Genomic DNA, 27,974 nt, shown 5'->3' with positions numbered 1-27,974 from the left:
TTATAAACACTGCAGTCGGAATCGATGCATAATGTACACATTTCTCAAAAAGCCCATTGCTAATTGTACTGATAGCTTTTTATTGATAAATAAATAAATTAACAACTCTAATGAATTCCAATAGTTTTATCAGAGTTTATCTGAAACCTTGAAAAAATACATGCTTTTTAAAAATATTACAGAGATAGTTAGTTATACATTACATTTATATATATATATATATATATATTACAATGGTATTCAGTAGAGAATGAGGTTGACATGTAGCTAGAAAATACTTGGTAGACCATTAAGTTCTCCAATTACCCAATTCCGCATCCAATGCAAACATGCCATACATTGGTCAATTTAGAGAAATGCCCTTTGATTTATAGATTAAACTAATCATAAAAAGAACATGAAACTATAATTGTTAGTGGTTAATGGAGTTTTTTTCATAATAGATAACAAATGACAGAATATACTTAGGCATGGTTCAGCCTGTTCTGAAGGTATAGAAGCTGAAATTCAATGTATTGTCGTTTCAAGGTCTAGTTTACATACGAGTCCTTCATTTGAGCAACATTCAGACCTGTTGGAATCCGTTATGGTGGGATTATGGTCAATCAAACCACGGAACCAGAAGTGACACCGCAACTAGAACTACCGCGCTCAACACACTGATCTTGCTGCCGACTTCAGCTGATGAAAATACTGCATTGCAAAGAAAGAAGAGCAAAACAAACAAAATGTATTTAATATTTATCATTCACTGTCAATGTGGAATTTATCTAAAGCACATCTTTGTTTACATGACGGTATTAAACACTAATATGAGCAGACAGTATTTTCCTACAAAATTAAAGTGCAACACTTACCTATGCCATTTATCACAATTTCATATGTGAAGATCTGGAAGGGTATCGAGTTGCTTTTGGCGGCTTTAACTATAGTGTTCACTATCTGGGTGCTACTGGGTACAGCGCTGTTCGCTGCAAATGCAAGATCCATGGAGTTTCGGATCGTGGTTACACTCATGGTTTTTACACTGGCATCACTAGAGAGAGTTTAAAATCAAAATTCATTCATTAAAACTATATGTCAAAAGTTGTATGCAAGAAGCATACACGCATATGCATACCTGAAGTTTGTTACAGTTAAGATGCTGAATGATACAGGGTAATCGGCAAAGAGAAAAGGTTCAAGCTGCAAAACAAGAGTCGTTTCAACAAAATTAGTTTTCTTTTCATAGCATGTTACCCAAAATTCTTAAAGGCGGGGTATGTGATTCTCTTTTTTGTAAATTTTTTCAAAATAACTTGAAATCCTATTCCTAACCCACTTACAGCCACTGAGTTAGAAGCACTGAAATGAAAATTAAGCAATTTAATCATCTGTGGAACGGGCAGGACTCGGAAAAACTCCAGCCAATCATTTCCAAGACCACCAGAATCATTGGACAGTAAGTCCGTCAATCAAACGGTTGTAGCACACCCCCCTCCCCCCAGCGCGCGTGACCCCCGTCGTGCGCATACTCAAAGTTTGTGACGCATGCGCATCTCGTCAGTAAAGCCGGTTCCATGATTAGTAGTAAATCGTCATTACAATCTCTCGCGCATCTGAGTTTTCCCTCGTGCATGATTGCGCGTCCATGTTCTTCGAATAGGTGGAGTCAGAGCCGGCGTTGGAGGAAAGAAGGTAGGACCGTTTGAATTGTATATTTTCAAAATCTGCCGGTCGTTTTCCAAATCACATACCCCACCTTTAAATAGACACTTCACACTTACCCCTGTTTTTATCATCGTAGCCCTATTCTTAAATTCAGTTGAACTTGTACTTGAAAGAGCAGCCACAAAGGTCCCATCGGTCAGGATGGTCACGGGAATTATCTGCAGTGATTCTACAAAGGATTAAAAAGTAGAAAACAGTGTATCAGGTGGATTTTTCAAGAGATGTTGACATCGAAGAACTCAAACTTCAACTGTAATTTACTAATAACTTACTGGTAACAGCAATAGAGGTCACATCAATCGTAATGTTAAAGCCTGAGTTTGGATTTGTAGCTGCTTCTTTTAGAGTCTGCACTATTTCACTGTTGCTGGGGATGGGTTCAGTGGAGGTTTGGTCAAACACTAATTCAAGCTCTGCCTGTACACTTGGTTCTGCCCGGGTTTTGCTAACAGATCTGAAAGGAGACACATACAGTTTACATCTGGCAGTGTGGAAGACATCAGGATTTTGTATTTTATATAGTTTGTCTTTTATATGTTCAGTAAACAAAAAAGACCCACCTGAAAGCAATCACAACAACCCTGATGAAACGAGGTCCATACTTCTCTTTATATACTTTGTTACACTGTGGAAGAGTCAGATTTGGCAATGTTATTAAATATTGTGTCATAATAAAATAATTTATATAAGAATCAAATAAAATGTGCATTTATTATGTTAGATTTTCCCCTGGATAAGAACTGGTGTGAAAAGGGAAGTACTAGACCGGTGACCAAAAAATCACAACCAAGTGAGATACTTGGTTTAATTTGATTTAAAGATGAAAACCAAACAAGCCACAATGTAAAACAAGCTAAAAAAAAAAAGAGTTTTGGTTGCTTAAAACTCACCTCAGTTTCAACTTTTTCTGCTAGGTTCTTAAATACCACACTTGCTGTGTTTTCTAAATCTGAAGTGAAAACTACTAAAATTATCATCTCTATGGTTACAACTGGTGGAGGGCGTGTTGGAACTGCTGTTGTGGTGGTGGTGGTTGTTGTTGGTGTTGGTGTTGTTGTTGTTGTTGTTGTTGGTGTTATTTTTGTTGTTGTTTTTGGTGGTGTTGTGGTTGTTGTTGTTGGTGTTGTTGGTGTTGTTGTCGTCGTTGTTTGATTGTTGGTCAATCTGACTGTGACTGTAGTTGTGAGCGGTGCTGTTGTTTTAAGTAAAGGCTTCGTTGTTATGTTGGTGAGTTGGTTTGGTGCATTAGTACTTGAAGACATAGAGTGCTCTGTAGTTGTAATATTTTGGGTTGTAGATGTAGTTATAATCTGTGTTTTAGTTGTAGGTTTCAATGTATTTACTGTTGGCTGGATTGTAGCTATGGTGAGTTGGGTTGGTGTTTTAGATGAGGTTATAGTTGAAGATGTAGACTGGGTTGCAGTTGTTGCCAGTGTAGTTATTACCTGGTTTGTAGTTGTTATGAATGGTAACATAGTTATATTTGGCTGGGAGGAAGCTATAGTCTGTGTTATAGTTTGAAGTGTAGGCTGAGTTGAAGTAATTTTAGGTGAGGTAAAGGATAACATTGTAGGTTGGATTGTAGTAGCTCTAGGTAGGGACGTAGCTATAGGCTGTGTTGTAGGTGGAATCATAGGCTGGTCCAGAGTTGTATCAGGGGATGAAGATGAAGCATTTATTGTAGTTTGGGTTGCAGCATTTGTAAGCTGGGTTGTATCAATTGAAATGAGTTTTTTAGTTATTTGCTGGCTTGTAAATATAGACTGGAATATAGTTGTTGTAGATATGGGATATAGTTGTTGGGATGTAGCTGTGGTTGGGACGGTATTTTTAGGCTGAAAAGTAGTTTCAGCTGTAGACTGGGTTGTAATTGTTGTGGGTTGGATTGAATGAGTTATAGGTTGGCTTGAAGTTGTAGATTTGTCTGTAGATTTAAATGTAGCTTGAATTGTGCTGGTTGGTTGGGCAGTAGTCGTAGGTTTTAAAGGGGTTAATGTTGTCTCTTGGGTTGCAATTGTTGGCTGTTTACTTGTAGTTGTCGCAGGGTTTGATGTCATTGTTGACTGGATTGAAGTTGATATTGCTTGGGTTGTAGTATTGGTCTGGATTGCAGAAGTTGCAGATTTGGTTGTAGGTATATTTGTAGCTTGAGTTGTACTCTGAGGTTGGGTTAATTTTGTCAGCTGGATTGAAGTTTTAGGCTCTGTTGTGTTCTGGGTTATAGCCGTAGTTATTGGGTTGATTGCAGTTTGTGTAGGTTGTAAGGTAGTCACAGAATGGGCTGTGTTTGTAGGCTGGGCAGTTGTAGAGATTGTAGGCTGGGTTGTAACTGTTGCAAGTTGTGTAGTCATTGTTGACTGGACCTCAGTTATAGGTTTGATTTCAGTTTGTGTTGGTTGTGAAATAGTTGCTGTCTGGACTGTATTTGTAGGCTGGGCAGTTGTTGAGAACGTAGGCTCAGTTGTAGCTGTTGCAAGCTGTGCTGTAGTTATTGTTGACTGGGCCCCGGTTATAGGTTGGATTTCAGGTTGTGTAGTTTGTAAAATGGTTACGGTTTGGACTGTAGGCTGGGCAGATGTTGAGAACGTAGCCTGGGTTGTAGCTGTTGCTAGTTGTGTAGTCATTGTTGATAGAGTTTCAGTTGTAGGTTGAATTTCAGTTTGTTGTGAAGTTGTTAATGACTGGATCACAGTTGTTACAGGGTGAAATATAGTTGTTGTGAGGGTTGCAGTCTGGGTGTTTTTTGTATCCTGGGCTGGTGTTGTAACTGTAGGCTGGCTTGTTGTTGGTTCGGTTGTAGTGGGTGTAATGGTTGTTATAGAAGGTTCGGTTGAAGTTGTAGCATCATTTGTCGGCCAGACTGATGTTGTTTTATTGTAAATTGAATAATTGTTTGTATTGTAGATTGAATTATGGTTGACAAAAAACAATTGAGAAGTGATATTAGTCTCAAATAGAGTCTCCATAAAAAAATCTATTTAATGATAATTTACTTTTTTTTGTTATATTATCAACTGATTTACTTACCATCCACACTGGTTATATTAAATGTAGTTTTTGCATTTATGATAACTTGTGTGATATTATTATCCCCAGGGAGCATGTCCATCATTATGAATTTCAAATTCATGTCTGTGATTACTGATCCAGAACTACACATAAAAAGAGAGCAAACGTTTTTTGTTACAGGTTATGTCAAATAGTGTGCAAGTTTCAAAATTAGCCTTTAGTTAATGTAATTAGATGCATAGCATTTGAGAAAATATGTTATGTTGCTTGTTTTATGTATATTTCTTGGAGAAGTATAAAAGCAGGTGCAGTAATCAAAAACACTATTTATTAAACAAGCACAGATATTTGCATAGAGATAGAAATGACTAGGTATTCCAGAGATTACACAAAACAAGAAATAAAGAAATACTCACCGGAACCGAATAACTGTCAGTCCGAGGAAGGAGGTAAATGCTTTTTTAAGGATTGGCTCAAACTGTAGGAAAGTTACAAAGGCAGGTTAAACAATAAGTTATAAAGTTTAAAACATAGAAAAAATCCAGCACATAAAGAGTTATGGTGGTAATGAAAATGTTGTTGTATTTACTGTAACAATTATGTCAATTTTAGTGCAGTGCACTTTAGCTTTTTTTTGCAGTTCTTTCTATTCTGTTTACTTTGTTTGTCTGTACTAAACATCATCTTAAATAAAAAGGTATTTGAAAGGTAACTAAACAGCATACTTCATGTTTGACTTTTTGTTCTCGATTTGTAAACTGAGGGGAAGTTGAGTTCAGCAGTGCAAGATCAAACGTTTCATCACTGGTAAATCTGACAAGGACCGTAGTTGTAAGTGGTGTAGGCTTTGTTGCAGTTGTAGTGAGTTCCACTACAGTTGTTAGTGGTTGTGTTGTAGATTGTGGTGCTGTTTTCAAAGGATGAATAAATGGATATTAGTCTAAATCGCAGCAAATACATAGCCTAACTTCTCTTTAAAAACCAAGTCACCTGAATGAAACACAAAGAAGCAGGTTATATTTAAATAATGAAAGCCTATTTTATGAATTTAACGGAGGACTGTTCATTCTCTCCAGTAGAATGCCAAATAAATAATTTACAAACAAATTTTTCAACTGGAAAAATATCAATGACCCTAGCAAACATTTTGTATTGTTATGTATCACACAAAATACAAAAATGTTGGTTTGTCTAACTTACAAAAGAGGGGACTTTCATGCGAGACAGTGGTTGCACTGGAAGGAGAGCTCTCAGGGGTAGTATCTGCTGATGTCATCGATCCGTCTGTATTTGCTGTAGTCCTAGATGTGGTTACCTCAGGTTGTGCAGTGATCACTGAGGTTTCCTTTCCTCCGCTAATTCCTGTAGAGGACTCTGTTGTGAATGTGGTTGTTAGCCGTTCTGTTATTGCTATGGTTGATTTTGCTGTAATAGCCTTGGTTGATGTATCTATAGCGGTGGACTCAGCTATGGCATGAGTGGTTAATTCTGCTGATGTGGATTTAATTTCTGTTGAGATGGATGAAGCTGACTTATCAGCAATTCCTATTGTTGTATATTCTGTTGAAATCACTCCTGTTGTAGTTGATAAATCAGGAATCTTGGTTAATGATTTGGCTCCTGTAGTTGAGTCTGGTGTCATGAGTGTAGTCGATTGAATAGCAATTCCTATAGTTGACATTTCAGTCTCTGCAGTTGAATCTTCCTCATTTGTAAATGGTGTTGATTTTTCAGTAACACTTGTAGACAATTCAGATGTAAATGATGTTGTTGATTCTTTTGTAACTCTTTTAGATATTCCTGATGTGAATGGTGAAGTGGATTCCAGTGCATTTTCAGTTGTTGAAAAGGCAGGGAAATCTATAGTTGTTTCTTTTACGGTGGATCCAGTAGTAACTCCTATGGTTGACTGTAGTGTTGTGGTAATTGATTGATCGGTAACTCTTGTAGTTAGTAGTTCAGTTTCCTCTGAATGTTCCTCTGTTGTAAATGCTGTTGATACTTCAGTAACACTTGTAGATATGTCTGATGGGAATGATGTAATCGGTTCCAGTGTCTCATCAGTGAAGTCTATAGTTGTTTCTTCTAAGGTGAATCCAGCTGTAACTCTTGTGGTTGATTGTGGTTTTGTGGTTGCAGTTGATTCATCAGTAAATCCAATAGTTGACGGTTCCGTTTCCTCTGTTGAATCTTCCTCTGATGAATCTGTTGTAAATGGTGTGAATATTTCAGTGACACTTGTAGATATGTCTGATGGGAATGATGTTATCGGTACCAGTGTCTCATCAGTGAAGTCTATAGTTGTTTCTTCTAAGGTGAATCCATCTGTAACTCTTGTGGTTGATTGGGGTTTTGTGGTTGCAGTTGATTCATCAGTAAATCCAATAGTTGACAGTTCAGTTTCCTCTGTTGAATCTTCCTCTGATGAATCTGTTGTAAATGGTGTGAATATTTCAGTGACACTTGTAGATATGTCTGATGGGAATGATGTTATCGGTTCCAGTGTCTCATCAGTGAAGTCTATAGTTGTTTCTTCTAAGGTGAATCCAGCTGTAACTCCTGTGGTTGATTGGGGTTTTGTGGTTCCAGTTGATTCATCAGTAAATCCAATAGTTGACGGTTCCGTTTCCTCTGTTGAATCTTCCTCTGATGAATCTGTTGTAAATGGTGTGAATATTTCAGTGACACTTGTAGATATGTCTGATGGGAATGATGTTATCGGTACCAGTGTCTCATCAGTGAAGTCTATAGTTGTTTCTTCTAAGGTGAATCCAGCTGTAACTCTTGTGGTTGTTTGGGGTTTTGTGGTTGCAGTTGATTCATCAGTAAATCCAATAGTTGACGGTTCAGTTTCCTCTGTTGAATCTTCCTCTGATGAATCTGTTGTAAATGGTGTGAATATTTCAGTGACACTTGTAGATATGTCTGATGGGAATGATGTTATCGGTTCCAGTGTCTCATCAGTGAAGTCTATAGTTGTTTCTTCTAAGGTGAATCCAGCTGTAACTCCTGTGGTTGATTGGGGTTTTGTGGTTCCAGTTGATTCATCAGTAAATCCAATAGTTGACAGTTCAGTTTCCTCTGTTGAATCTTCCTCTGATGAATCTGTTGTAAATGGTGTTAATATTTCAGTAACACTTGTAGATATGTCGGATGGGAATGATGTTATCGGTTCCAGTGTCTCATCAGTGAAGTCTATAGTTGTTTCTTCTAAGGTGAATCCAGCTGTAACTCTTGTGGTTGATTGGGGTTTCGTGGTTGCAGTTGATTCATCAGTAAATCCAATAGTTGACAGTTCAGTTTCCTCTGTTGAATCTTCCTCTGATGAATCTGTTGTAAATGGTGTGAATATTTCAGTGACACTTGTAGATATGTCTGATGGGAATGATGTTATCGGTTCCAGTGTCTCATCAGTGAAGTCTATAGTTGTTTCTTCTAAGGTGAATCCAGCTGTAACTCTTGTGGTTGATTGGGGTTTTGTGGTTGCAGTTGATTCATCAGTAAATCCAATAGTTGACGGTTCAGTTTCCTCTGTTGAATCTTCCTCTGATGAATCTGTTGTAAATGGTGTGAATATTTCAGTGACACTTGTAGATATGTCTGATGGGAATGATGTTATCGGTTCCAGTGTCTCATCAGTGAAGTCTATAGTTGTTTCTTCTAAGGTGAATCCAGCTGTAACTCCTGTGGTTGATTGGGGTTTTGTGGTTCCAGTTGATTCATCAGTAAATCCAATAGTTGACAGTTCAGTTTCCTCTGTTGAATCTTCCTCTGATGAATCTGTTGTAAATGGTGTTAATATTTCAGTAACACTTGTAGATATGTCGGATGGGAATGATGTTATCGGTTCCAGTGTCTCATCAGTGAAGTCTATAGTTGTTTCTTCTAAGGTGAATCCAGCTGTAACTCTTGTGGTTGATTGGGGTTTCGTGGTTGCAGTTGATTCATCAGTAAATCCAATAGTTGACGGTTCCGTTTCCTCTGTTGAATCTTCCTCTGATGAATCTGTTGTAAATGGTGTGAATATTTCAGTGACACTTGTAGATATGTCTGATGGGAATGATGTTATCGGTTCCAGTGTCTCATCAGTGAAGTCTATAGTTGTTTCTTCTAAGGTGAATCCAGCTGTAACTCCTGTGGTTGATTGGGGTTTTGTGGTTGCAGTTGATTCATCAGTAAATCCAATAGTTGACAGTTCAGTTTCCTCTGTTGAATCTTCCTCTGATGAATCTGTTGTAAATGGTGTGAATATTTCAGTGACACTTGTAGATATGTCTGATGGGAATGATGTTATCGGTTCCAGTGTCTCATCAGTGAAGTCTATAGTTGTTTCTTCTAAGGTGAATCCAGCTGTAACTCTTGTGGTTGATTGGGGTTTTGTGGTTGCAGTTGATTCATCAGTAAATCCAATAGTTGACAGTTCCGTTTCCTCTGTTGAATCTTCCTCTGATGAATCTGTTGTAAATGGTGTGAATATTTCAGTAACACTTGTAGATATGTCTGATGGGAGTGATGTTATCGGTTCCAGTGTCTCATCAGTGAAGTCTTTAGTTGTTTCTTCTAAGGTGAATCCAGCTGTAACTCTTGTGGTTGATTGGGGTTTTGTGGTTCCAGTTGATTCATCAGTAAATCCAATAGTTGACGGTTCAGTTTCCTCTGTTGAATCTTCCTCTGATGAATCTGTTGTGAATGGTGTAAATATTTCAGTGACACTTGTAGATATGTCTGATGGGAATGATGTTATCGGTTCCAGTGTCTCATCAGTGAAGTCTATAGTTGTTTCTTCTAAGGTGAATCCAGCTGTAACTCCTGTGGTTGATTGGGGTTTTGTGGTTCCAGTTGATTCATCAGTAAATCCAATAGTTGACAGTTCAGTTTCCTCTGTTGAATCTTCCTCTGATGAATCTGTTGTAAATGGTGTTAATATTTCAGTAACACTTGTAGATATGTCGGATGGGAATGATGTTATCGGTTCCAGTGTCTCATCAGTGAAGTCTATAGTTGTTTCTTCTAAGGTGAATCCAGCTGTAACTCTTGTGGTTGATTGGGGTTTCGTGGTTGCAGTTGATTCATCAGTAAATCCAATAGTTGACGGTTCCGTTTCCTCTGTTGAATCTTCCTCTGATGAATCTGTTGTAAATGGTGTGAATATTTCAGTAACACTTGTAGATATGTCTGATGGGAATGATGTTATCGGTTCCAGTGTCTCATCAGTGAAGTCTATAGTTGTTTCTTCTAAGGTGAATCCAGCTGTAACTCCTGTGGTTGTTTGGGGTTTTGTGGTTCCAGTTGATTCATCAGTAAATCCAATAGTTGACGGTTCAGTTTCCTCTGTTGAATCTTCCTCTGATGAATCTGTTGTGAATGGTGTGAATATTTCAGTGACACTTGTAGATATGTCTGATGGGAATGATGTTATCGGTTCCAGTGTCTCATCAGTGAAGTCTATAGTTGTTTCTTCTAAGGTGAATCCAGCTGTAACTCCTGTGGTTGATTGGGGTTTTGTGGTTCCAGTTGATTCATCAGTAAATCCAATAGTTGACAGTTCAGTTTCCTCTGTTGAATCTTCCTCTGATGAATCTGTTGTAAATGGTGTTAATATTTCAGTAACACTTGTAGATATGTCGGATGGGAATGATGTTATCGGTTCCAGTGTCTCATCAGTGAAGTCTATAGTTGTTTCTTCTAAGGTGAATCCAGCTGTAACTCTTGTGGTTGATTGGGGTTTTGTGGTTGCAGTTGATTCATCAGTAAATCCAATAGTTGACAGTTCAGTTTCCTCTGTTGAATCTTCCTCTGATGAATCTGTTGTAAATGGTGTGAATATTTCAGTGACACTTGTAGATATGTCTGATGGGAATGATGTTATCGGTTCCAGTGTCTCATCAGTGAAGTCTATAGTTGTTTCTTCTAAGGTGAATCCAGCTGTAACTCTTGTGGTTGATTGGGGTTTTGTGGTTGCAGTTGATTCATCAGTAAATCCAATAGTTGACAGTTCAGTTTCTTCTGTTGAATCTTCCTCTGATGAATCTGTTGTAAATGGTGTGAATATTTCAGTGACACTTGTAGATATGTCTGATGGGAATGATGTTATCGGTTCCAGTGTCTCATCAGTGAAGTCTATAGTTGTTTCTTCTAAGGTGAATCCAGCTGTAACTCTTGTGGTTGATTGGGGTTTTGTGGTTGCAGTTGATTCATCAGTAAATCCAATAGTTGACAGTTCAGTTTCTTCTGTTGAATCTTCCTCTGATGAATCTGTTGTAAATGGTGTTAATATTTCACTAACACTTGTAGATATGTCTGATGGGAATGATGTTATCGGTTCCAGTGTGTCATCAGTGAAGTCTATAGTTGTTTCTTCTAAGGTGAATCCAGCTGTAACTCCTGTGGTTGATTGGGGTTTTGTGGTTGCAGTTGATTCATCAGTAAATCCAATAGTTGACGGTTCAGTTTCCTCTGTTGAATCTTCCTCTGATGAATCTGTTGTAAATGGTGTTGATATGTCTATTACACTTGCAGATATGTCTGATGGGAATGCTGTTATCGGTTCCTGTGTCTCATCAGTCGTTATTTCATCAGTAAATGAAACTCCAATAGTTGATATGTCAGTCTCCTCTGATGAATCAAGTGTAAATGCTGTTGCTGGTTCATCTATAATATCTGTGGCTGATGCATCTGTGAAATCTGTTGGTGATTTGTCAGTAAATTCTGTTTTAAATTGTGGTATCTCTGTTGAATGATCTGTAAGATCTATGGTAGGGTTATCCAACAAGGATGTTGAAAATTCTTCCACTGTTATCTTTTTCGTCATGACATCATTGGTTGATTCATCTGTAACAAATGTGATTTTTTTTCAGTAAATTTTTTTCTGGGTAGGTGAAGCAATTGTGTGTGATAAAGTGAACTTACCCGTTAAACCGGTTATAGATTTAGCAGTTTTACTTGTAATTGATTCCATGGTTATTTCTGTGGACAATCCATCAATTGTGTTGGTCGTAGAAACATTTGTAATGTGACCAATTGATTCTGTTGTGAAGTCATCTGTTGAGTCTGTGGCATCTGTAACATCAGTTGTTTGCTCAGCTCTGATAACAGTATGTGCTATTAAAAAAGACCAAATTTAAGATAAAGTGCATATATTACATACACAGAAGTGAATAGAGTAAAAACAGTGGGATGAACAATATGAAACTCAATAATAATGTGAAAAGACATGAACTTAGGGTCTACCTGTTAACATAAAAATTGTGGTCATCAATGCTGTTCTCCACATCATGATAGCTGTCAGAATTGAATTAAACACAACATATGAGAGATTAACGAAGGTATCAAAAAATAGATGTCATATAACTTTTTTTGCCCTGTAAATGTATTGCCCAGAATTTCTCAATTCTCTCTTGGAATCTCCCATCTGAAACACCTGGTTCAGGTCATGGAGCTCTTGCCTAATGAGCTGATGAGTTGAATGAGGTGTGTTAGATCAGATAAATATCCTTTCAAAAGTGCGGTGCTTCAGGAGACTCTATGAAAAGGGTTGAGAACCATTATCATCCCATTCTCCCATACTGCAGTTTTATCTTAGTGTGACCTAGATACTTTGCAGTTGAGGTCTGCGAGCTGTCTTGAGTTTAACGGGACCCCACAAACTGTCACATTTCATGCCACTGGATTGGGGTTTATGAATAATTAAAAAAAATATTGTTAAAGATAAAATGTTGTGCTCAATTTGTGCTTAAAATTTGTGCGTCTGGTTCTGCTTGCTTTGAGAGTTGGAATTTTTTACCAGTCTGGTTGAGTCAAGTGTCGGTTTCAACTTAAGGCAAGACACTACAGGTAAAAGCATTAATTTTGAGATTTTTTGTTTTGTTGTTGAGCTATTCATTGTGCTTCCATAACATGTCTTCTTTCAGACTAGAAAGAAAACATCTGAAATACACATTAAGTGTTTTTTTTATTGCAATGCATATCTTTAAAGGCTAAAGTAAAGTTTTTTCCTCCACTTCTGCAGCACTTACATACACCAAACTTTACAATTTTATTCCCATCTATATTCTGAAGGTTTTTACTGAGGGGTTTGTTCATAAACCATTCACATTTTACATAACATTTTATTCCTGGAATTTTTTTTTTTTTTAACTGGCTGTTCAGGGTATTTTCTGATTTACGGAGTAATAAAAAGAGATATCCAAAAACCCCTCTGTAAAAACCTTTAACTGCAACATGTCAACACAATCAAACAAGAGTTTTAAACCTGACTTTATCCAATGTTCAGATTTATGTTCTGGAAATGTAAGCAAATTCATTAATATTTAATTAGACAATTCCTCATTCACATATTTAAACACAACATTTTAGAAAACGTGTAATAATTTAACAGAACTGTTTTGTGACTACAGATATGTTGGTATAGGAATTAGTTTGTATGGCAGATTTTTTGTGTGACATTTTTATTATTTATTTATATTTTTAACTCAACTAAGCTAGTGACTGATATTTACGTTGAAAATACGATGCACATTTCGAAATGTATTTATTTTTTTAATTTAAAAATAAATATGCATATATTACATAAACAGATGTAGATATTGACTTTTATCAAGATATTGACTTTTATCTTCTGCGAAAATGTTCTTATTTCAGTCAATTGTTCCGTAGTTATAGTCCTAAAAACTGCCATCAGTAGTTTAAAGGTAAGAAAGAAAATCAAACTCACCCAATTCGTCTGATCAGTTCAACGAATGATACTTAAACACAGGTCAGGCTGTAAGTCCCATGGCAAAGGTAAGTGCATACATGCTTTGCTTAAATTCAGCTTTATTACCTCTGTTATGAGTCATGTGCTGTGTCATTACCACAAGGACGGAAGACCATCATTCAATGACAAGTGGAATTCTTAAACAACATTCCAAAGTTGTAAGTTTTTATTGTAGTTAGGCTCTTAACAGATGCTTTGTTGTTACACAAACTAGTCTGAGATTTGTTCAATGCATACCCTCATTGCTGACATACTGAGACGGACAAGAATTTGTTTTTCAGAACACAATTGCTATTCTAACTTTTTGTCTCTTAACTACTTAGTACTTGAATGTCTGTTTAAGTGATTTATTTTTAGTTAAATTTCACACCCTCACAACTTTCAGTTCACCTTTAAAGGCATTAACATGAATTTTACAAACAACGCTGACGTTTTTGCCTGTGTTACATTATATTATATTATGTTATATTATATTAGTTGGTTCCTTGTAAGTGTGTGTTGTAAAGGCTGGAATACGCTACACGACTTTTGCCTTTAGACTTTTTTTAGAATATCAAACATATATTTTGAGACGATTAAGAACACGTATTGTTTTCATCTGTCACTCATCTCTTAGCAATGAGGATCATGTTTCTATGAGAGTTAGCATGGCAAGCCGTATGACTTTTATTAATTCCCAAGATATGAATTCTTGATATCAACAATTCAATTTTCACTAGTTAAAATGTAAATTATTGATATCAAGAATTAGATTTCTACTAGTAACAATAGCAATTTTTGATATCAGGATTTGCATTTTCCACTTGTAAAAATGCTAATTCTTGATATCTGTAATTGTATTTTGCATTGACGACCCAGTGTGTGATACCACTCAAATGAATGTATTTAATGGTATCACGCACTGGGTCGTCACTTAGGTAATATAAGTCTTTTGTATCTTAAGACATTGAACAATTCGCCTTCCATCACTTAAGTATATGTTTGTTCTGGCGTACTGAAAGTGTACTGTTTGGGCTCAAATAAGTGATGAGTGAATACTTGCTTACTTGTTGTTTTTTCGGGCTCTACTACTGTTGAGACCCAGCAGGTGGCGCTATTTATTTGCTTGTGGGATATATAAAAACCCATGGCCAAATAGAAATCCTGAAATCACTCCGACTTCCAACAAACCCGCTCCTCACTCCAATCAAACCATGTTTGAGAGAAATGTTTTGATGGAGACTGAACATCTCAACGCTACTTGTAGTTGCTCTTAGTACTCCGTCTTTTATGTTGAACTGGCTGATAATCTTGAATTGTAGTGTCCTGTTTCTCTGGCATTGTATAGATGAGATTGAGCCTAGATGAAGTGAGCTCTTTATTAGGCCACTGATGTGAAAGGTGTCATATTTGTTAAAACCTTTTTTATTACTGTTGAAGTATATGATGAGGAAACTACTTGGTTCACCTTTAAGCTGAATTTAAGTGTTGTGTTGAATCAAAAATGAAATATTTTAAAATTAGAAAATGAAAAGCAAACCTACAGTGTTGGGATATTTGTTTTTAATGACCCAACAAGCTCCATTCAAACCATCAAATTATGAGGACACTATTTTATTTGCTTATATTCTATATATGATGTCTGCAACACACTCCCAAAAAGTTGGGACAGAGGCAGAATAAAAGTGAAAAAATGATAGAATATCCAAGTTATAGCCTACTGCTTTAAAACAGTTCATAATATGCAAGTGAATTGTTAATAAAAGCATCTCAGTCAATGATGGATGGGTCATGGCTCAACACTTTGTGCCAAATATCGTGAGAGAATCATCAAACAATTCAAAAATCACATTTCTCAATGCAAGATTGCAAAGAATTGAAGTCTTTCACCGTTCCGCCCTATTTCCGCTGTCAGCTTTCCTCTTTAGACTCTGTGATAGTGCCATTCTCTCTGCACTGGCGTAATAGCGTACCTCCAGTGCCATGCAGTTTAGGACGAGAGGATGCCAAGTGTAAAAGTAGGCTACGTCAAATAATGATTACAATAAGTTATTTTAACTTATTTTAAATGATACACATTTATTATTCCCAATATGGAAAGAGGAAATAAAACAGTTAAGAGCATGACTCAAACATGGGCTTATTCAATGCTTTTATTTCAGTTATTTTTACCCATTCCGCTTCTCCCGGATATGTTTGAAGACACGTGTCGCTACTGCTTTATTAATTTACCCAGTGTAAAACCCGGACACCGCCACACAAATGTGTTTTTTGTTAATGACTGTTCTCCTACCAGTTACAAAAGACACTGTAACAGTCTGTCACAGGCAACTCTAGTTACATTTTTCATCAATTCATCTCTTAAATTATCCTTTGACTGTGTTCTGGCCTGCCATAGCTTACTTGCCGACCCCTGGTAAAGGCTATCAGTGCAAACGGCGTGGAGGACTTGCATTTGTGTGAAGGTACCGCTGACGTGGAGACATATGTTTGGATCGCAGATATTTCTGAACTGAAGATACTAATTGTTGCAGTATATGATAAAACTGTAAGAAAAAGGAAAGGAGATGTGAAACGGTGGGGAACATGCCAACGTTTTTGGAGTGTGTTCAAGCCATTAAAATCACAATGTGTTATTACAAAATGTGTTATTACAAAATGCAATAAAGCTGGTCAGGGAAAACATTGGAAGTGTTTTCTCTGCACTTTTGACAGGTAAATAAGGCTTCAAGAGAATTAACAAATCACAGATTCATTTTATTGCATTTTACAAAATGCCCCAACTTTTCTGGAAATGGGGTTGTAATATCTGGATGGTTTTCTCTTGTTTTTGCATCTGCTCATAATTAGTATGACAGCCTGGGCAAACTTTCTTTCTTTCTTTCTTTCTTTCTTTCTTTCTTTCTTTCTTTCTTTCTTTCTTTCTTTCTTTCTTCCTTTCTTTCTTTCTTTTGTTTGTGGAACAATAAGTGGTGTGTTTGGACATTCATTCCCATGACTTTCATTGTGTGTGTGTGTGTGTGTGTGTGTGTGTGAGAGAGTGTGTTTCACGCTCATACAGATTTAGAATGACATGCGTGTGAGTGAATGGTGACATTTCTGGGTGAACTGTCAATTGATAATGTTTTGTAATCATTTACATCTCGCATGCTTTATGAATCGCAGATGTAACTGGACGGGCGGTACATGAAAATGTGATCGCTGAGAGAAAGGAAGAAGAGAGAAGAAATAATAATACAATGACTAAAAATGAGAATAATCTTTTTTTATTATTATTATTGTTTATCGCCATTATAATACTTGTCACCAGAGTTTATTTAGCAAGTGATAAATATAACTACGTAGCTTAAATAATAACTGTTATTACCACATCCAGTGTGAACAATACAGCAATACAATTCACAGAAAAGACCTTTGAGTTTAGCATTAAATTAACATCAGAAATATAAAATTTTTTCTCTAGAATAAATAATTTAGAAAATACTTGTATTATACAGATAATTTTGCATAAAACATGTCAGATGAAGAGTTTGGTTTTGTACAGGTTTATGTGTTATGTAATATTATCTTCTTATCCGTGCGTTTTCCCTCAGCCATCTCTGAGTCATATCCTGCAAATATTTATCATTCTTCCATGCTGTTTTACAGGTTTCATAATCTTTGAAATACTTCATCCTTTTGCTTACCAAACCCTGTTTCTGGCTCTTCAAAGTCAGCCAGCGTAAAAGAGAGCCAGTGTTTCCAAGCCATTTTAAAAACTAATCGCAGGTATTTGTGTAACTTGTGTTATCATACACACGCACACTTTAGACTTTACAAACCAGTGTCGTGAATTAAAAAAATTACTGTACATAAGTGCACAACATTCTGACCTAAATCTATAAGAACACAGGAATATACATAACAGATATCTTAAGTCTAGTGTGAAGTTTTCAGAATTGGATTATAGTACGTGCATTACTACAGTAGCTCTAAGCTTGAGTCCTTCACTTGAGCAGATGTTGAAGGCTTCCTTCAGACCCGTCTTCTAGTGGATGTGTAGTTATGGTCAATCACACCACGAAAGCAGAAGCGCCGCCGCCACCAGGAGCAAGGCGGTCAACACACTGATCCTGCTGCGGGCTTCAGCTGATGAATATGCTGCGTCGAGAAGAAAACACACACGCGTTATCATTCAGGGAACATTACAAACATCATCGAGTACTGGAGACAGAGCTTTTCTCCTGCTCATTTTTATTGGGAACAAGTTGAATTAAGCCATCAAAATATGAGGACAATGTTCTATATTTTTTAATATGAGGAATAAAGGGTGAAGATGTGAATTCTCCATCACTTTTGGCCACTCCTGTCTGATAATAAAAACAAACTGTGCCTATTATTGATGATTAATAGATTCGAAACAAATTTAGAGAATTTGCTATTAATAAACACCTAAAAGCGTACTTGGATGCTAGATTGTGCTATGGTGCAGTTTGAGTTAAAAAATTTGATCTAAGTTGAATTTAAACGAAAAAGTGGTATTTACATTTTCTAAATTAAGCGATTGTTTTGATCTTCTCACCTGTGGATAATTTACTCATTCAACCTGTTTGTTATAGTTTGTTATAATATATAAATTTCCCGCATTATTAGCACAGAACTTGCATGAGTGAGGTAAATTATGTGCAATATCTGCGCCAATGTCTAAATAATAATATTTAAAAAAAACTAACAAAATGTTACAACTGTACACTATCCTACATTGATATGAGTGCAGTTATCAAAGTATAAATACTCATCTGAGCAAAAAGAGTTCAGTGCAACACTTACCTATGCCATTTACTACAATTTCATATGTGAAGATCTGGAAGGGTAACGAGTTGCTTTTGGCGGCTTTAACTATAGTGTTCACTATCTGGGTGCTACTGGGTACAGCGCTGTTCGCTGCAAATGCAAGATCCATGGAGTTTCGGATCGTGGGTACACTCCTTGTTTTTACACTGCCATCACTGGAGAGAGTTTTAAATCAAAATTCATTAATTAAAACTATGCAGTATTATGTTAAATCAAAAGCTATATTCAAGAACACGCCAGCATATGCATACCTGAAGTCTGTTACGCTTAAGACGCTGAATGATGTAAGGTAATCGGCAATGAAAAAAGGTTCAAGCTGTAAAAAAAGAGAGAGTTGTTTAGACTAAATTGGCATTGAAAGCATGTTTGCCGAAATAACCCAAAAAAGTAGACGCATCACACCTACCCCTGTTTTTAACATTGCTGCCCTGTTCTTAAATTCAGTTGAACTTGTACTTGACAGAGCAGCCACAAAGGTCCCATTAGTCACGATTGTCACTGGAATTATCTGCAGTGATTCTACAAATATGATTTGAAAAGGTATCACATATTGCACATCACAGTTTTCTAGGCAAGTCAACATGATACATTTCTTAGCAATTGGTCATATCAGATAACTAGATCGACTGTGATGACTTACTGATGACACTAACAGTGGTGGGATCAACGGTGAGGTTGAAGCCTGGAGTTATAGCTGCTTCTTTCAGAGTCTCCACAATGGAAGTGGGGCTGGGAACGGGTTCTGTTGACTTTTCACTAAACACTAACTCAACCTCCGCCTGGACATTTTGCTCTGCTCGGACATTTTGCTCTGCTCGGACATTTAGCTCTGCTCGGGTTTTGGTAACAGCTCTGAAATGAAAATCAAGAGATTAAAACGGCTTCCACATATACTGTGCAACTAACCATAAATGCAACTAACCACACAACCATAAATGCTTAGGAAAGCAAAATAAGCTAAATTCAAAAAGGAGGAGAAATCGTCTCATGTTTTGTGCTGTGTTGACAGTAATGAGTATGGTAATCATAATACATTACAATGAAAGTACAAAATTAGTTTTTCTTGTCAGAGGGATTTAAGTATAGGCGTTCCCATTGCTCAAAGTAGACCATCACGCTCGCAGCGGCAAGGTCATGGGTTCCAATACGAGTACTGATGGAATATATTACATTAAATGCAAGTTGTTTCGGATGAAACTGTCAATTGTCAGTTAATATGACATTCTTTAATACTTTAAGAACATCACAAAATCTGTCTAACTGAAATCATGATGGGGTGCAAATTTTAGGGATGCACCGATATGAAATTTTTGGCGGATACCGATAACCGATAAGATGAAAGCCGATAACGGATATATTGGCAGATAAATCTAAATCCCAATTTTTATATAATTTTTGAGAGCCTGATTACAAAAACAAAAGTCTCACCATCAAAAGCCATGTCCCAAGCCACAATTATAATATTCTTATTATAATTTTTATGCAGCCTATATGACCGAATTGTGCTGCAGAGGAACTGTATTTTCCTTTTTGAAGTGATTCCAATCATAGTTTAAGCAATTCAAAACCATCATGTTGAACAGTGCGCATCTGAAGTGTCTCAGCTAAAGGAAATAATACATTATTTATCGGCTTTAATATATCGGCAAATTTTTCTTATCAGGCCGATAACGATAACATAAAAATGTAACCTATTTTAGCCGATACCGATATGGTGGCCAATATCGTGCATCCCAAGCAAATTTAATAAAGAAATCATTTAAGTAATGAAGCAAACTTTTAACTTACATGAAACGAATCAAGATGGTCCTGATGAAACGTTCCCCATACTTTTTTTTGTAGACATCATCAAACTGTAAAAACAGTGAGTTAGTTACAATACATATATATACTAAAACAAAAACCCTACAGAAGATAAGCAGTTTTGAAGAATGGATGGATGTTTTGCAGTTTGAAACTTACCACACTCACTATCTTTGTGGCTAGGGTCTTAAATTCTAAACTTTGTGGGTTTTCAAGTTGTGGAACATATATCTCAATAATGACAATCTGTATGGCTACTGATGGCAGAGGACGTAGTGGTAGTGTGGTGGTGGTGGTGGTGGTGGTGGTGGGCGTTGTTGTTGTTGTTGTTTGTGTGGTGGTTGGTTTAGTTGTATTTGTAGTAGGAGGGGTTGTGGTTGTAGTTGTAGTTGGACTGGTTGTAGTTGTAGTTGGACTGGTTGTAGTTGTATTTGTTGTAGGAGAGGTTTTAGTTGTAGTAGGACTGGTTGTAGTTGTATTTGTAGTAGGACTGGTTGTGGTTGTATTTGTTGTAGGAGGGGTTGTAGTTGTAGTTGTAGTAGGACTGGTTGTAGTTGTAGTTGTAGTAGGACTGGTTGTAGTTGTAGTTGTAGTAGGACTGGTTGTAGTTGTATTTGTAGTAGGACTGGTTGTAGTTGTAGTTGTAGTAGGACTGGTTGTAGTTGTATTTGTAGTAGGACTGGTTGTAGTTGTAGTTGTAGTAGGACTGGTTGTAGTTGTATTTGTAGTAGGACTGGTTGTAGTTGTAGTTGTAGTAGGACTGGTTGTGGTTGTATTTGTTGCAGGAGGGGTTGTAGTTGTAGTTGTAGTGGGACTGGTTATGGTTGTAGTTGTAGTAGGACTGGTTGTAGTGCCATTGGTAGTCGTGTTGAGTGGATTTACTGTTGTGTGTTTGGATAATTTGTAGAATAAAGTTATATAAAAAGAACAGTTGAGAAAACTATTAATCTTAAGCAAGATCCATAAAAAATAGTGTATAAACCACAACTACAAACAATTATAGTTTAATAACAATAAAGAGTATTCCACAGAAAACATTCCAAACTGTTTTGAATGACATTGCATTGATGATCTTGCTTGTTTGACTTACCTTTAACACTGGTGATGTTAAGAGTGTTGTTGCCATTTAAAATGGCATCGGATATATTTGTTTCACTGGGTACGGTTCTAAATGTTACATTCATATCAGTGATGATTGATCCAGAACTACAGAAGGGACGTGGAAGAGAAAGAGTCATTGTCATTTTTTTTTTATGTAAGACTCAGTGCACAAACTCTCATAGGCATTAAGTGTTCATGCAGCTATTATTGTTATCTTGTGGTTTTATACAAATCTGTCAAATGCTGTTAATAACAAAATATAGATGATTCTAAAAAAACATCTGACAGTTGCTCATATCTTTTGCCTTAGTGTACCAGTAAATTTAGATTTACAAATTCCTTTAGCAAGTTTTGGAATAATCTTGACATGTTTTGTTTTATAAATAAGGAGCCCAACAACTGATGGTACAGCCCACAATGAGATCTCATCTCACCATCATTAATTCCATCTGGGATTACATGAAGAGACACAAGCAATTGAGACTAAAGCCGACATCCAAAGAACTCTGAAAGCCTTTCCAAGATGCTGGAACAACCTGCCAGCAAATTACGGCACCGTTTAAAAGTTAATGTCCATTAAGCGAATCAAGTCAGTGTTTGGTGTGATCACACTTAGGCTTTTCAAAACAACTCTTTCCTATGAGTTTTTAAGGTTGGTTAAGGGAGGAGAGTAGTCATAGTTCTTCAATGAATTTATGGGTTTAGCCTGAGTTGTTTCTGTGTCTTCCATGTAATTCCAGATTGACTTGATAATGGTGGGATCAGATCTATGTGTGGTGCACATCTTCTGTTGTGAGACTCCTTGTTCATACAAAAATATCCCTGAATTATTACGACAGTTATAATAGGAATGTTTAACTTTGGAAATCTAAATTTTTTTATTTCTATTCTAACTTGTACACTAAAGCAATATATATATATATTTAGACTCTTTTTAAAAACAAAAAACATTTATGTTTTACAAAAATGAAATGTATTCTTATTATAAGGAAAGAAATACCCACCGGAACGAAATAACTTTCAATTTAACAAAGGAGCTACTGAATGCCTTTTCAAAGATCGGCTTAATCTGTGGAAAACAGATTCACAATGTCAGGTTCAACATTTAGTTACAAATTTTAACCACAGTTAAAAATCTACAACACGAAAGACATTTGGTGGTCGTTAATTCTTTTTTACATGGTCTGCCGTTATTATTTACAAATTTTGCATATTAAAATTTACTGTAATAGTCTACTCTTTAGTTCTTGTTCAACGCTGTACTTTAAAGTGCACCTGTTATTCCATTTTAAGGTCTTTTTAGGTAAAAAAAACCCACATTAATTTCACATAATATACATTGCACATCACCTCATTTCTCAAAGAGTCTGAAAACAGTTTGTTTGAAAATTCAGTCTTTCTAAACCCCTCCTTTCTGCAAGCCTACTCTGCACTGATTGGTCAGATGGCCCAGTCTGCTGTGATTGGTCTACCGCTTACAATGTGCGTAGGAAACAAAACGCCTATTAGCATATCTGAATTCCAGCTCTTCCTCAGCTCTTGATACACAGTGATACAAACAGTAACGATGGCGTGGGTTTTACCGTATCAATCTCATCAAAGTGGATTTGCTTTGTCAGCAGAAAACAGCGTCTTCTCGACACGAACCAAACTCTTCCAGTCTCAGATAAACTACAGTGTTTGAGGGCGGGGCTAAGAGACGCTATTCAGCCAATCAAGACCACAGGCTGGAATTATGCAAATTAGTTACAAACCTACGCGGGTTCAGCAGGAAGTGAGACTGAATTACTGACGACTCGTTTCAGGCAGTTCAGAATCGAGTCTTTCGTTTAGTAGACGAAAACTTTTACATTCACAAATGGTTCTATTACACACTGCATGTAAGGCAATACTCTAAAAAGCATAATAGGGGCACTTTAATTTTTTTTGTACATCACTGGAACAAGTATATCAATGTTTGGAGGGAGTATTTGCATGTATTTTCACCTATTTTTTTCTGTTGTTGTTGCTTATTATTTCTGTTGTTATTGTTATGCATTCACCTATTTTTTCAGCTCATAACTTTTGAACAATTTGGTGTAGGAATTTTTTTTTTCCCCTCTTTATCCTTGTTCAATAGACCACCCGAGGGACCAGTGAGGGGTTTTTAATGATCAATGTCTTTATCACTTATCACTTATCTGAAGCTGCTTTGATACAATCTGTATTGTAAAAAGCGCTATATAAATAAAGGTGACGACTTGACTTGACTTAAGTCTTCCACAATGAATTTAACTTAGGATGGAGTGCTTCAACTCTTAGCCATGGCTGCATTTCCCAAAAGCATTGTAAGCCTTAGTTGATCGTAGAACATGGATCTCCTTGAGTAGATTTATCTGTGGATTTATTAAAAGACTACCTACTACATTCATCTTCATGTTTGTATGCATTTACCGAACTCAACCTAACTCAAAACCTTTTTTTTTTGCTGATCCATAAATTTATTCCATCCGTGGACCGTGACTCAAAAACTGCAATATGATTCGAACTGTGAGTTCTGTTATCCGTTGCACCTAGTCTGGCTATCACCAGACCAAGCTCAATCTTTTAAGATTGAACATTGGTCTGGGAAGTCTGCTCTGTATTTTCTACTGCACAAGAGGCATGATCAACGAGCATAGTTCAAATGACTCTGTACGCAATTGGATAGTCCTTCAACCAATCAGACCAACGATCCGGGTGACGTACTTTGCAGCGAAAACTCTAAGCAGGAAACTTGTCAACAAACGTGTTGGTTTGGAGCCTTGATCAGCGGTTTGCAGAAGCAGCAATGGCATCGAGCGATTTTTGCAGGTTTTGCCCATAAAAAAATTGACAGTGAGTGGTATTTACATTCACTCAAGCGATTTGTTTGCTAAATCAATAAGAAGCCATTGAGCGTCGTGGAGAGGTTACAAGGAATTGGATTGGATTAAACCCGCCAATAGCGCACCAGGTGGATAAGCCAGTTTGTGATTGGACCCCGCAAAATTGTAACGGAAGCAGGATAAAATAATGTATAGGTTTCCAGCCTGAGCTGCAGGGCGAAATCAAACCGCCAGCAGATCCGGCTGGCTTTACCCAGTCTACGTTGCACCACTATTAAGTAGTGAAAGTAAAAACTAGAAATGATTAATTATCATGTACAGAAGTACTGTATGTGTAGGTTATCAGATTCTGCAAACAGCATAATTTCAACATTGACGAATCCGGCCCAAATTTCAGTCAGGTTCTCCTCTAGTAGCCTATGTGGAACTATTGGCGTTTTAGCCTATATGTAAACCTGTGATATTGTGTTTTGTATCTTTTTTTTTTTGTATCTGTATGTTACTTTATGTTTTGTACCTGTTTGTGGTTGGACCATGTGTTTCCTTAATAAAGCTTTGATTGATATTAAAATAACAGCTAATTGATATTTACACCTGGACGCAAATAAAATAGAACAAATTACATGTATTGGGTGCATATAGTTTACACTAATATTTATATTAGGTTTCCAAATAAAATGCTTAATACATTAAAATGCAAGAATGTTAATATTTAGTTTGCGGTGAAAATCGCGTGTGCCTTAAATATTTATCACACAACTTACCTCATTTATGACTTTGCTTTCTCTGGCTTTAAATACTTCTGATGATGAATCTGACAGTGCAGGCACAAAATTTTCATTGCTGGAAAACCTAACTAGGACTGTAGAGGTTAATGGAGATGTGGCCGTTGCTTCAGTTGTAGAAGTAAGTTGTGTTGTCGTTGCGGTTAGAGGGAAAGAAGTCGTAGCTGCAGTGTGTGTTGTTGTAGTGTCAGTTGATGTTGGAGTTGTCTGAACTGTTGTAGTTTCAGTAGTTGTAGTTTCAGTTGATGTTGGAGTTGGCTGAGCTGTTGTGGTTTCAGTAGTTGTAGTGTCAGTTGATGTTTGAGTTGGCTGAACTGTTGTAGTTTCAGTAGTTGTAGTGTTAGTTGATGTTGGAGTTGGCTGAACTGTTGTAGTTTCAGTAGTTGTAGTGGCAGTTGATGTTGGAGTTGTCTGAACTGTTGTAGTTTCAGTAGTTGTAGTGTCAGTTGATGTTGGAGTTGTCTGAGCTGTTGTAGTTTCAGTAGTTGTAGTGTCAGTTGATGTTTGAGTTGGCTGAGCTGTTGTAGTTTCAGTTGTTGTAGTGTCAGTTGATGTTGGAGTTGTCTGAACTGTTGTAGTTTCAGTAGTTGTAGTGTCAGTTGATGTTGGAGTTGTCTGAGCTGTTGTAGTTTCAGTAGTTGTAGTGTCAGTTGATGTTGGAGTTGTCTGAACTGTTGTGGTTTCAGTAGTTGTAGTGTCAGTTGATGTTGGAGTTGTCTGAGCTGTTGTAGTTTCAGTAGTTGTAGTGTCAGTTGATGTTTGAGTTGGCTGAGCTGTTGTAGTTTCAGTAGTTGTAGTGTCAGTTGATGTTGGAGTTGTCTGAACTGTTGTAGTTTCAGTAGTTGTAGTGTCAGTTGATGTTGGAGTTGGCTGAGCTGTTGTAGTTTCAGTAGTTGTAGTGTCAGTTGATGTTGGAGTTGGCTGAACTGTTGTAGTTTCAGTAGTTGTACTGTCAGTTGATGTTTGAGTTGGCTGAGCTGTTGTGGTTTCAGTAGTTGTAGTGTCAGTTGATGTTTGAGTTGGCTGAACTGTTGTAGTTTCAGTAGTTGTAGTGTCAGTTGATATTGGAGTTGGCTGAGCTGTTGTAGTTTCAGTAGTTGTAGTGTCAGTTGATGTTTGAGTTGGCTGAACTGTTGTAGTTTCAGTAGTTGTAGTGTCAGTTGATGTTTGAGTTGGCTGAGCTGTTGTACTTTCAGTAGTTGTAGTGCCCGCTGTTGTCTGAGTTGTCTGAACTGTTGTAGTTTCAGTAGTTGTAGTGTCAGTTGATGTTTGAGTTGGCTGAGCTGTTGTAGTTTCAGTAGTTGTAGTGTCAGTTGATGTTTGAGTTGGCTGAGCTGTTGTAGTTTCAGTAGTTGTAGTGTCAGTTGATGTTTGAGTTGGCTGAGCTGTTGTAGTTTCAGTAGTTGTAGTGCCCGCTGTTGTCTGAGTTGTCTGAACTGTTGTAGTTTCAGTAGTTGTAGTGTCAGTTGATGTTAGAGTTGGCTGAGCTGTTGTAGTTTCAGTAGTTGTAGTGTCAGTTGATGTTTGAGTTGGCTGAGCTGTTGTAGTTTCAGTAGTTGTAGTGTCAGTTGAAGTTAGAGTTGGCTGAGCTGTTGTAGTTTCAGTAGTTGTAGTGTCAGTTGATGTTTGAGTTGGCTGAGCTGTTGTAGTTTCAGTAGTTGTAGTGTCAGTTGATGTTTGACTTGGCTGAGCTGTTGTAGTTTCAGTAGTTGTAGTGTCAGTTGATGTTAGAGTTGTCTGAACTGTTGTAGTTTCAGTAGTTGTAGTGTCAGTTGATGTTTGAGTTGGGGGAACTGTTGTAGTTTCAGTAGTTGTAGTGTCAGTTGATGTTTGAGTTGGCTGAGCTGTTGTGGTTTCAGTAGTTGTAGTGCCCTCTGATGTTTGAGTTGGCTGAACTGTTGTAGTTTCAGTAGTTGTAGTGTCAGTTGATGTTAGAGTTGGCTGAGCTGTTGTAGTTTCAGTAGTTGTAGTGTCAGTTGATGTTGGAGTTGTCTGAACTGTTGTAGTTTCAGTAGTTGTAGTGTCAGTTGATGTTGGAGTTGTCTGAACTGTTGTAGTTTCAGTAGTTGTAGTGTCAGTTGATGTTGGAGTTGTCTGAACTGTTGTAGTTTCAGTAGTTGTAGTGTCAGTTGATGTTTGAGTAGGGGGAACTGTTGTAGTTTCAGTAGTTGTAGTGTCAGTTGATGTTTGAGTTGGCTGAGCTGTTGTGGTTTCAGTAGTTGTAGTGCCCTCTGATGTTTGAGTTGGCTGAACTGTTGTAGTTTCAGTAGTTGTAGTGTCAGTTGATGTTGAAGTTGGCTGAACTGTTGTAGTTTCAGTAGTTGTAGTGTCAGTTGATGTTGGAGTTGTCTGAACTGTTGTAGTTTCAGTAGTTGTAGTGTCAGTTGATGTTGGAGTTGTCTGAACTGTTGTAGTTTCAGTAGTTGTAGTGTCAGTTGATGTTGGAGTTGTCTGAACTGTTGTAGTTTCAGTAGTTGTAGTGTCAGTTGATGTTTGAGTTGGCTGAACTGTTGTAGTTTCAGTAGTTGTAGTGTCAGTTGATGTTTGAGTTGGCTGAGCTGTTGTGGTTTCAGTAGTTGTAGTGCCCTCTGATGTTTGAGTTGGCTGAACTGTTGTAGTTTCAGTAGTTGTAGTGTCAGTTGATGTTAGAGTTGGCTGAGTTTTTGTAGTTTCAGTAGTTGTAGTGTCAGTTGATGTTGGAGTTGTCTGAACTGTTGTAGTTTCAGTAATTGTAGTGTCAGTTGATGTTGGAGTTGTCTGAACTGTTGTAGTTTCAGTAGTTGTAGTGTCAGTTGATGTTGGAGTTGGCTGAACTGTTGTAGTTTCAGTAGTTGTAGTGTCAGTTGATGTTTGAGTTGGCTGAACTGTTGTAGTTTCAGTAGTTGTAGTGTCAGTTGATGTTTGACTTGGCTGAGCTGTTGTAGTTTCAGTAGTTGTAGTGCCCGCTGTTGTCTGAGTTGGCTGAACTGTTGTAGTTTCAGTAGTTGTAGTGTCAGTTGATGTTGGAGTTGTCTGAACTGTTGTAGTTTCAGTAGTTGTAGTGTCAGTTGATGTTGGAGTTGGCTGAACTGTTGTAGTTTCAGTAGTTGTAGTGTCAGTTGATGTTGGAGTTGTCTGAACTGTTGTAGTTTCAATAGTTGTAGTGTCAGTTGA

General features: G+C 37.2%; 3 protein-coding genes and 1 long non-coding RNA gene across 4 annotated transcripts in view; all 4 read right to left on the bottom strand.

The window, feature by feature from the left end:
- Window positions 1–472: 472 nt before the first annotated feature.
- LOC130071056 (uncharacterized) lies at window positions 473–2,947 on the bottom strand. Its single transcript, XM_056235668.1, has 7 exons — window positions 2,601–2,947; window positions 2,271–2,335; window positions 1,983–2,164; window positions 1,767–1,879; window positions 1,121–1,185; window positions 858–1,036; window positions 473–693 (listed from the first exon to the last, which is right to left on the bottom strand). The coding sequence occupies exons 1-7, from the start codon at window positions 2,685–2,687 to the stop codon at window positions 602–604; spliced, it is 783 nt and encodes a 260-aa protein (XP_056091643.1). The 5' UTR covers window positions 2,688–2,947; the 3' UTR covers window positions 473–601.
- Window positions 2,948–3,093: 146 nt separating this feature from the next.
- Window positions 3,094–6,232, bottom strand: LOC130071091 (mucin-2-like). The gene is made up of 6 exons (XM_056235707.1): window positions 5,920–6,232; window positions 5,445–5,626; window positions 5,136–5,197; window positions 4,738–4,862; window positions 3,740–4,570; window positions 3,094–3,239 (listed from the first exon to the last, which is right to left on the bottom strand). Exons 1-6 carry the CDS (start codon window positions 5,993–5,995, stop codon window positions 3,094–3,096), a joined length of 1,422 nt encoding a protein of 473 aa, XP_056091682.1. The 5' UTR covers window positions 5,996–6,232.
- A 4,864-nt stretch (window positions 6,233–11,096) lies between these two features.
- On the bottom strand, window positions 11,097–13,505 carry LOC130071059 (uncharacterized). The gene is made up of 4 exons (XR_008803954.1): window positions 13,433–13,505; window positions 11,950–12,000; window positions 11,629–11,820; window positions 11,097–11,550 (listed from the first exon to the last, which is right to left on the bottom strand). It is a non-coding gene; the product is annotated as an uncharacterized LOC130071059 (long non-coding RNA).
- Window positions 13,506–17,451: 3,946 nt separating this feature from the next.
- LOC130071090 (uncharacterized) overlaps window positions 17,452–27,974 on the bottom strand; it is a 23,685-nt gene continuing 13,162 nt past the window's right edge. Inside the window, exons 3-10 of the mRNA XM_056235706.1 lie at window positions 21,180–21,295; window positions 20,249–20,970; window positions 20,075–20,139; window positions 18,927–19,138; window positions 18,693–18,805; window positions 18,538–18,602; window positions 18,263–18,441; window positions 17,452–17,593 (exon numbers count right to left, since the gene is read on the bottom strand). Coding sequence (XP_056091681.1) covers window positions 17,502–17,593; window positions 18,263–18,441; window positions 18,538–18,602; window positions 18,693–18,805; window positions 18,927–19,138; window positions 20,075–20,139; window positions 20,249–20,970; window positions 21,180–21,273 — 1,542 coding nt within the window. The 5' untranslated portion in view covers window positions 21,274–21,295 and the 3' untranslated portion in view covers window positions 17,452–17,501. The remainder of the gene's footprint in view (window positions 17,594–18,262; window positions 18,442–18,537; window positions 18,603–18,692; window positions 18,806–18,926; window positions 19,139–20,074; window positions 20,140–20,248; window positions 20,971–21,179; window positions 21,296–27,974) is intronic.

The sequence above is a fragment of the Rhinichthys klamathensis genome, unplaced genomic scaffold, assembly GCF_029890125.1.
Source record: "Rhinichthys klamathensis goyatoka isolate OS25496 unplaced genomic scaffold, OSU_Roscu_1.1 h1tg000429l_1, whole genome shotgun sequence".
NCBI classification, from domain to species: domain Eukaryota; kingdom Metazoa; phylum Chordata; class Actinopteri; order Cypriniformes; family Leuciscidae; genus Rhinichthys; species Rhinichthys klamathensis.
This window is presented reverse-complemented; position numbering and strand designations above follow the sequence as displayed.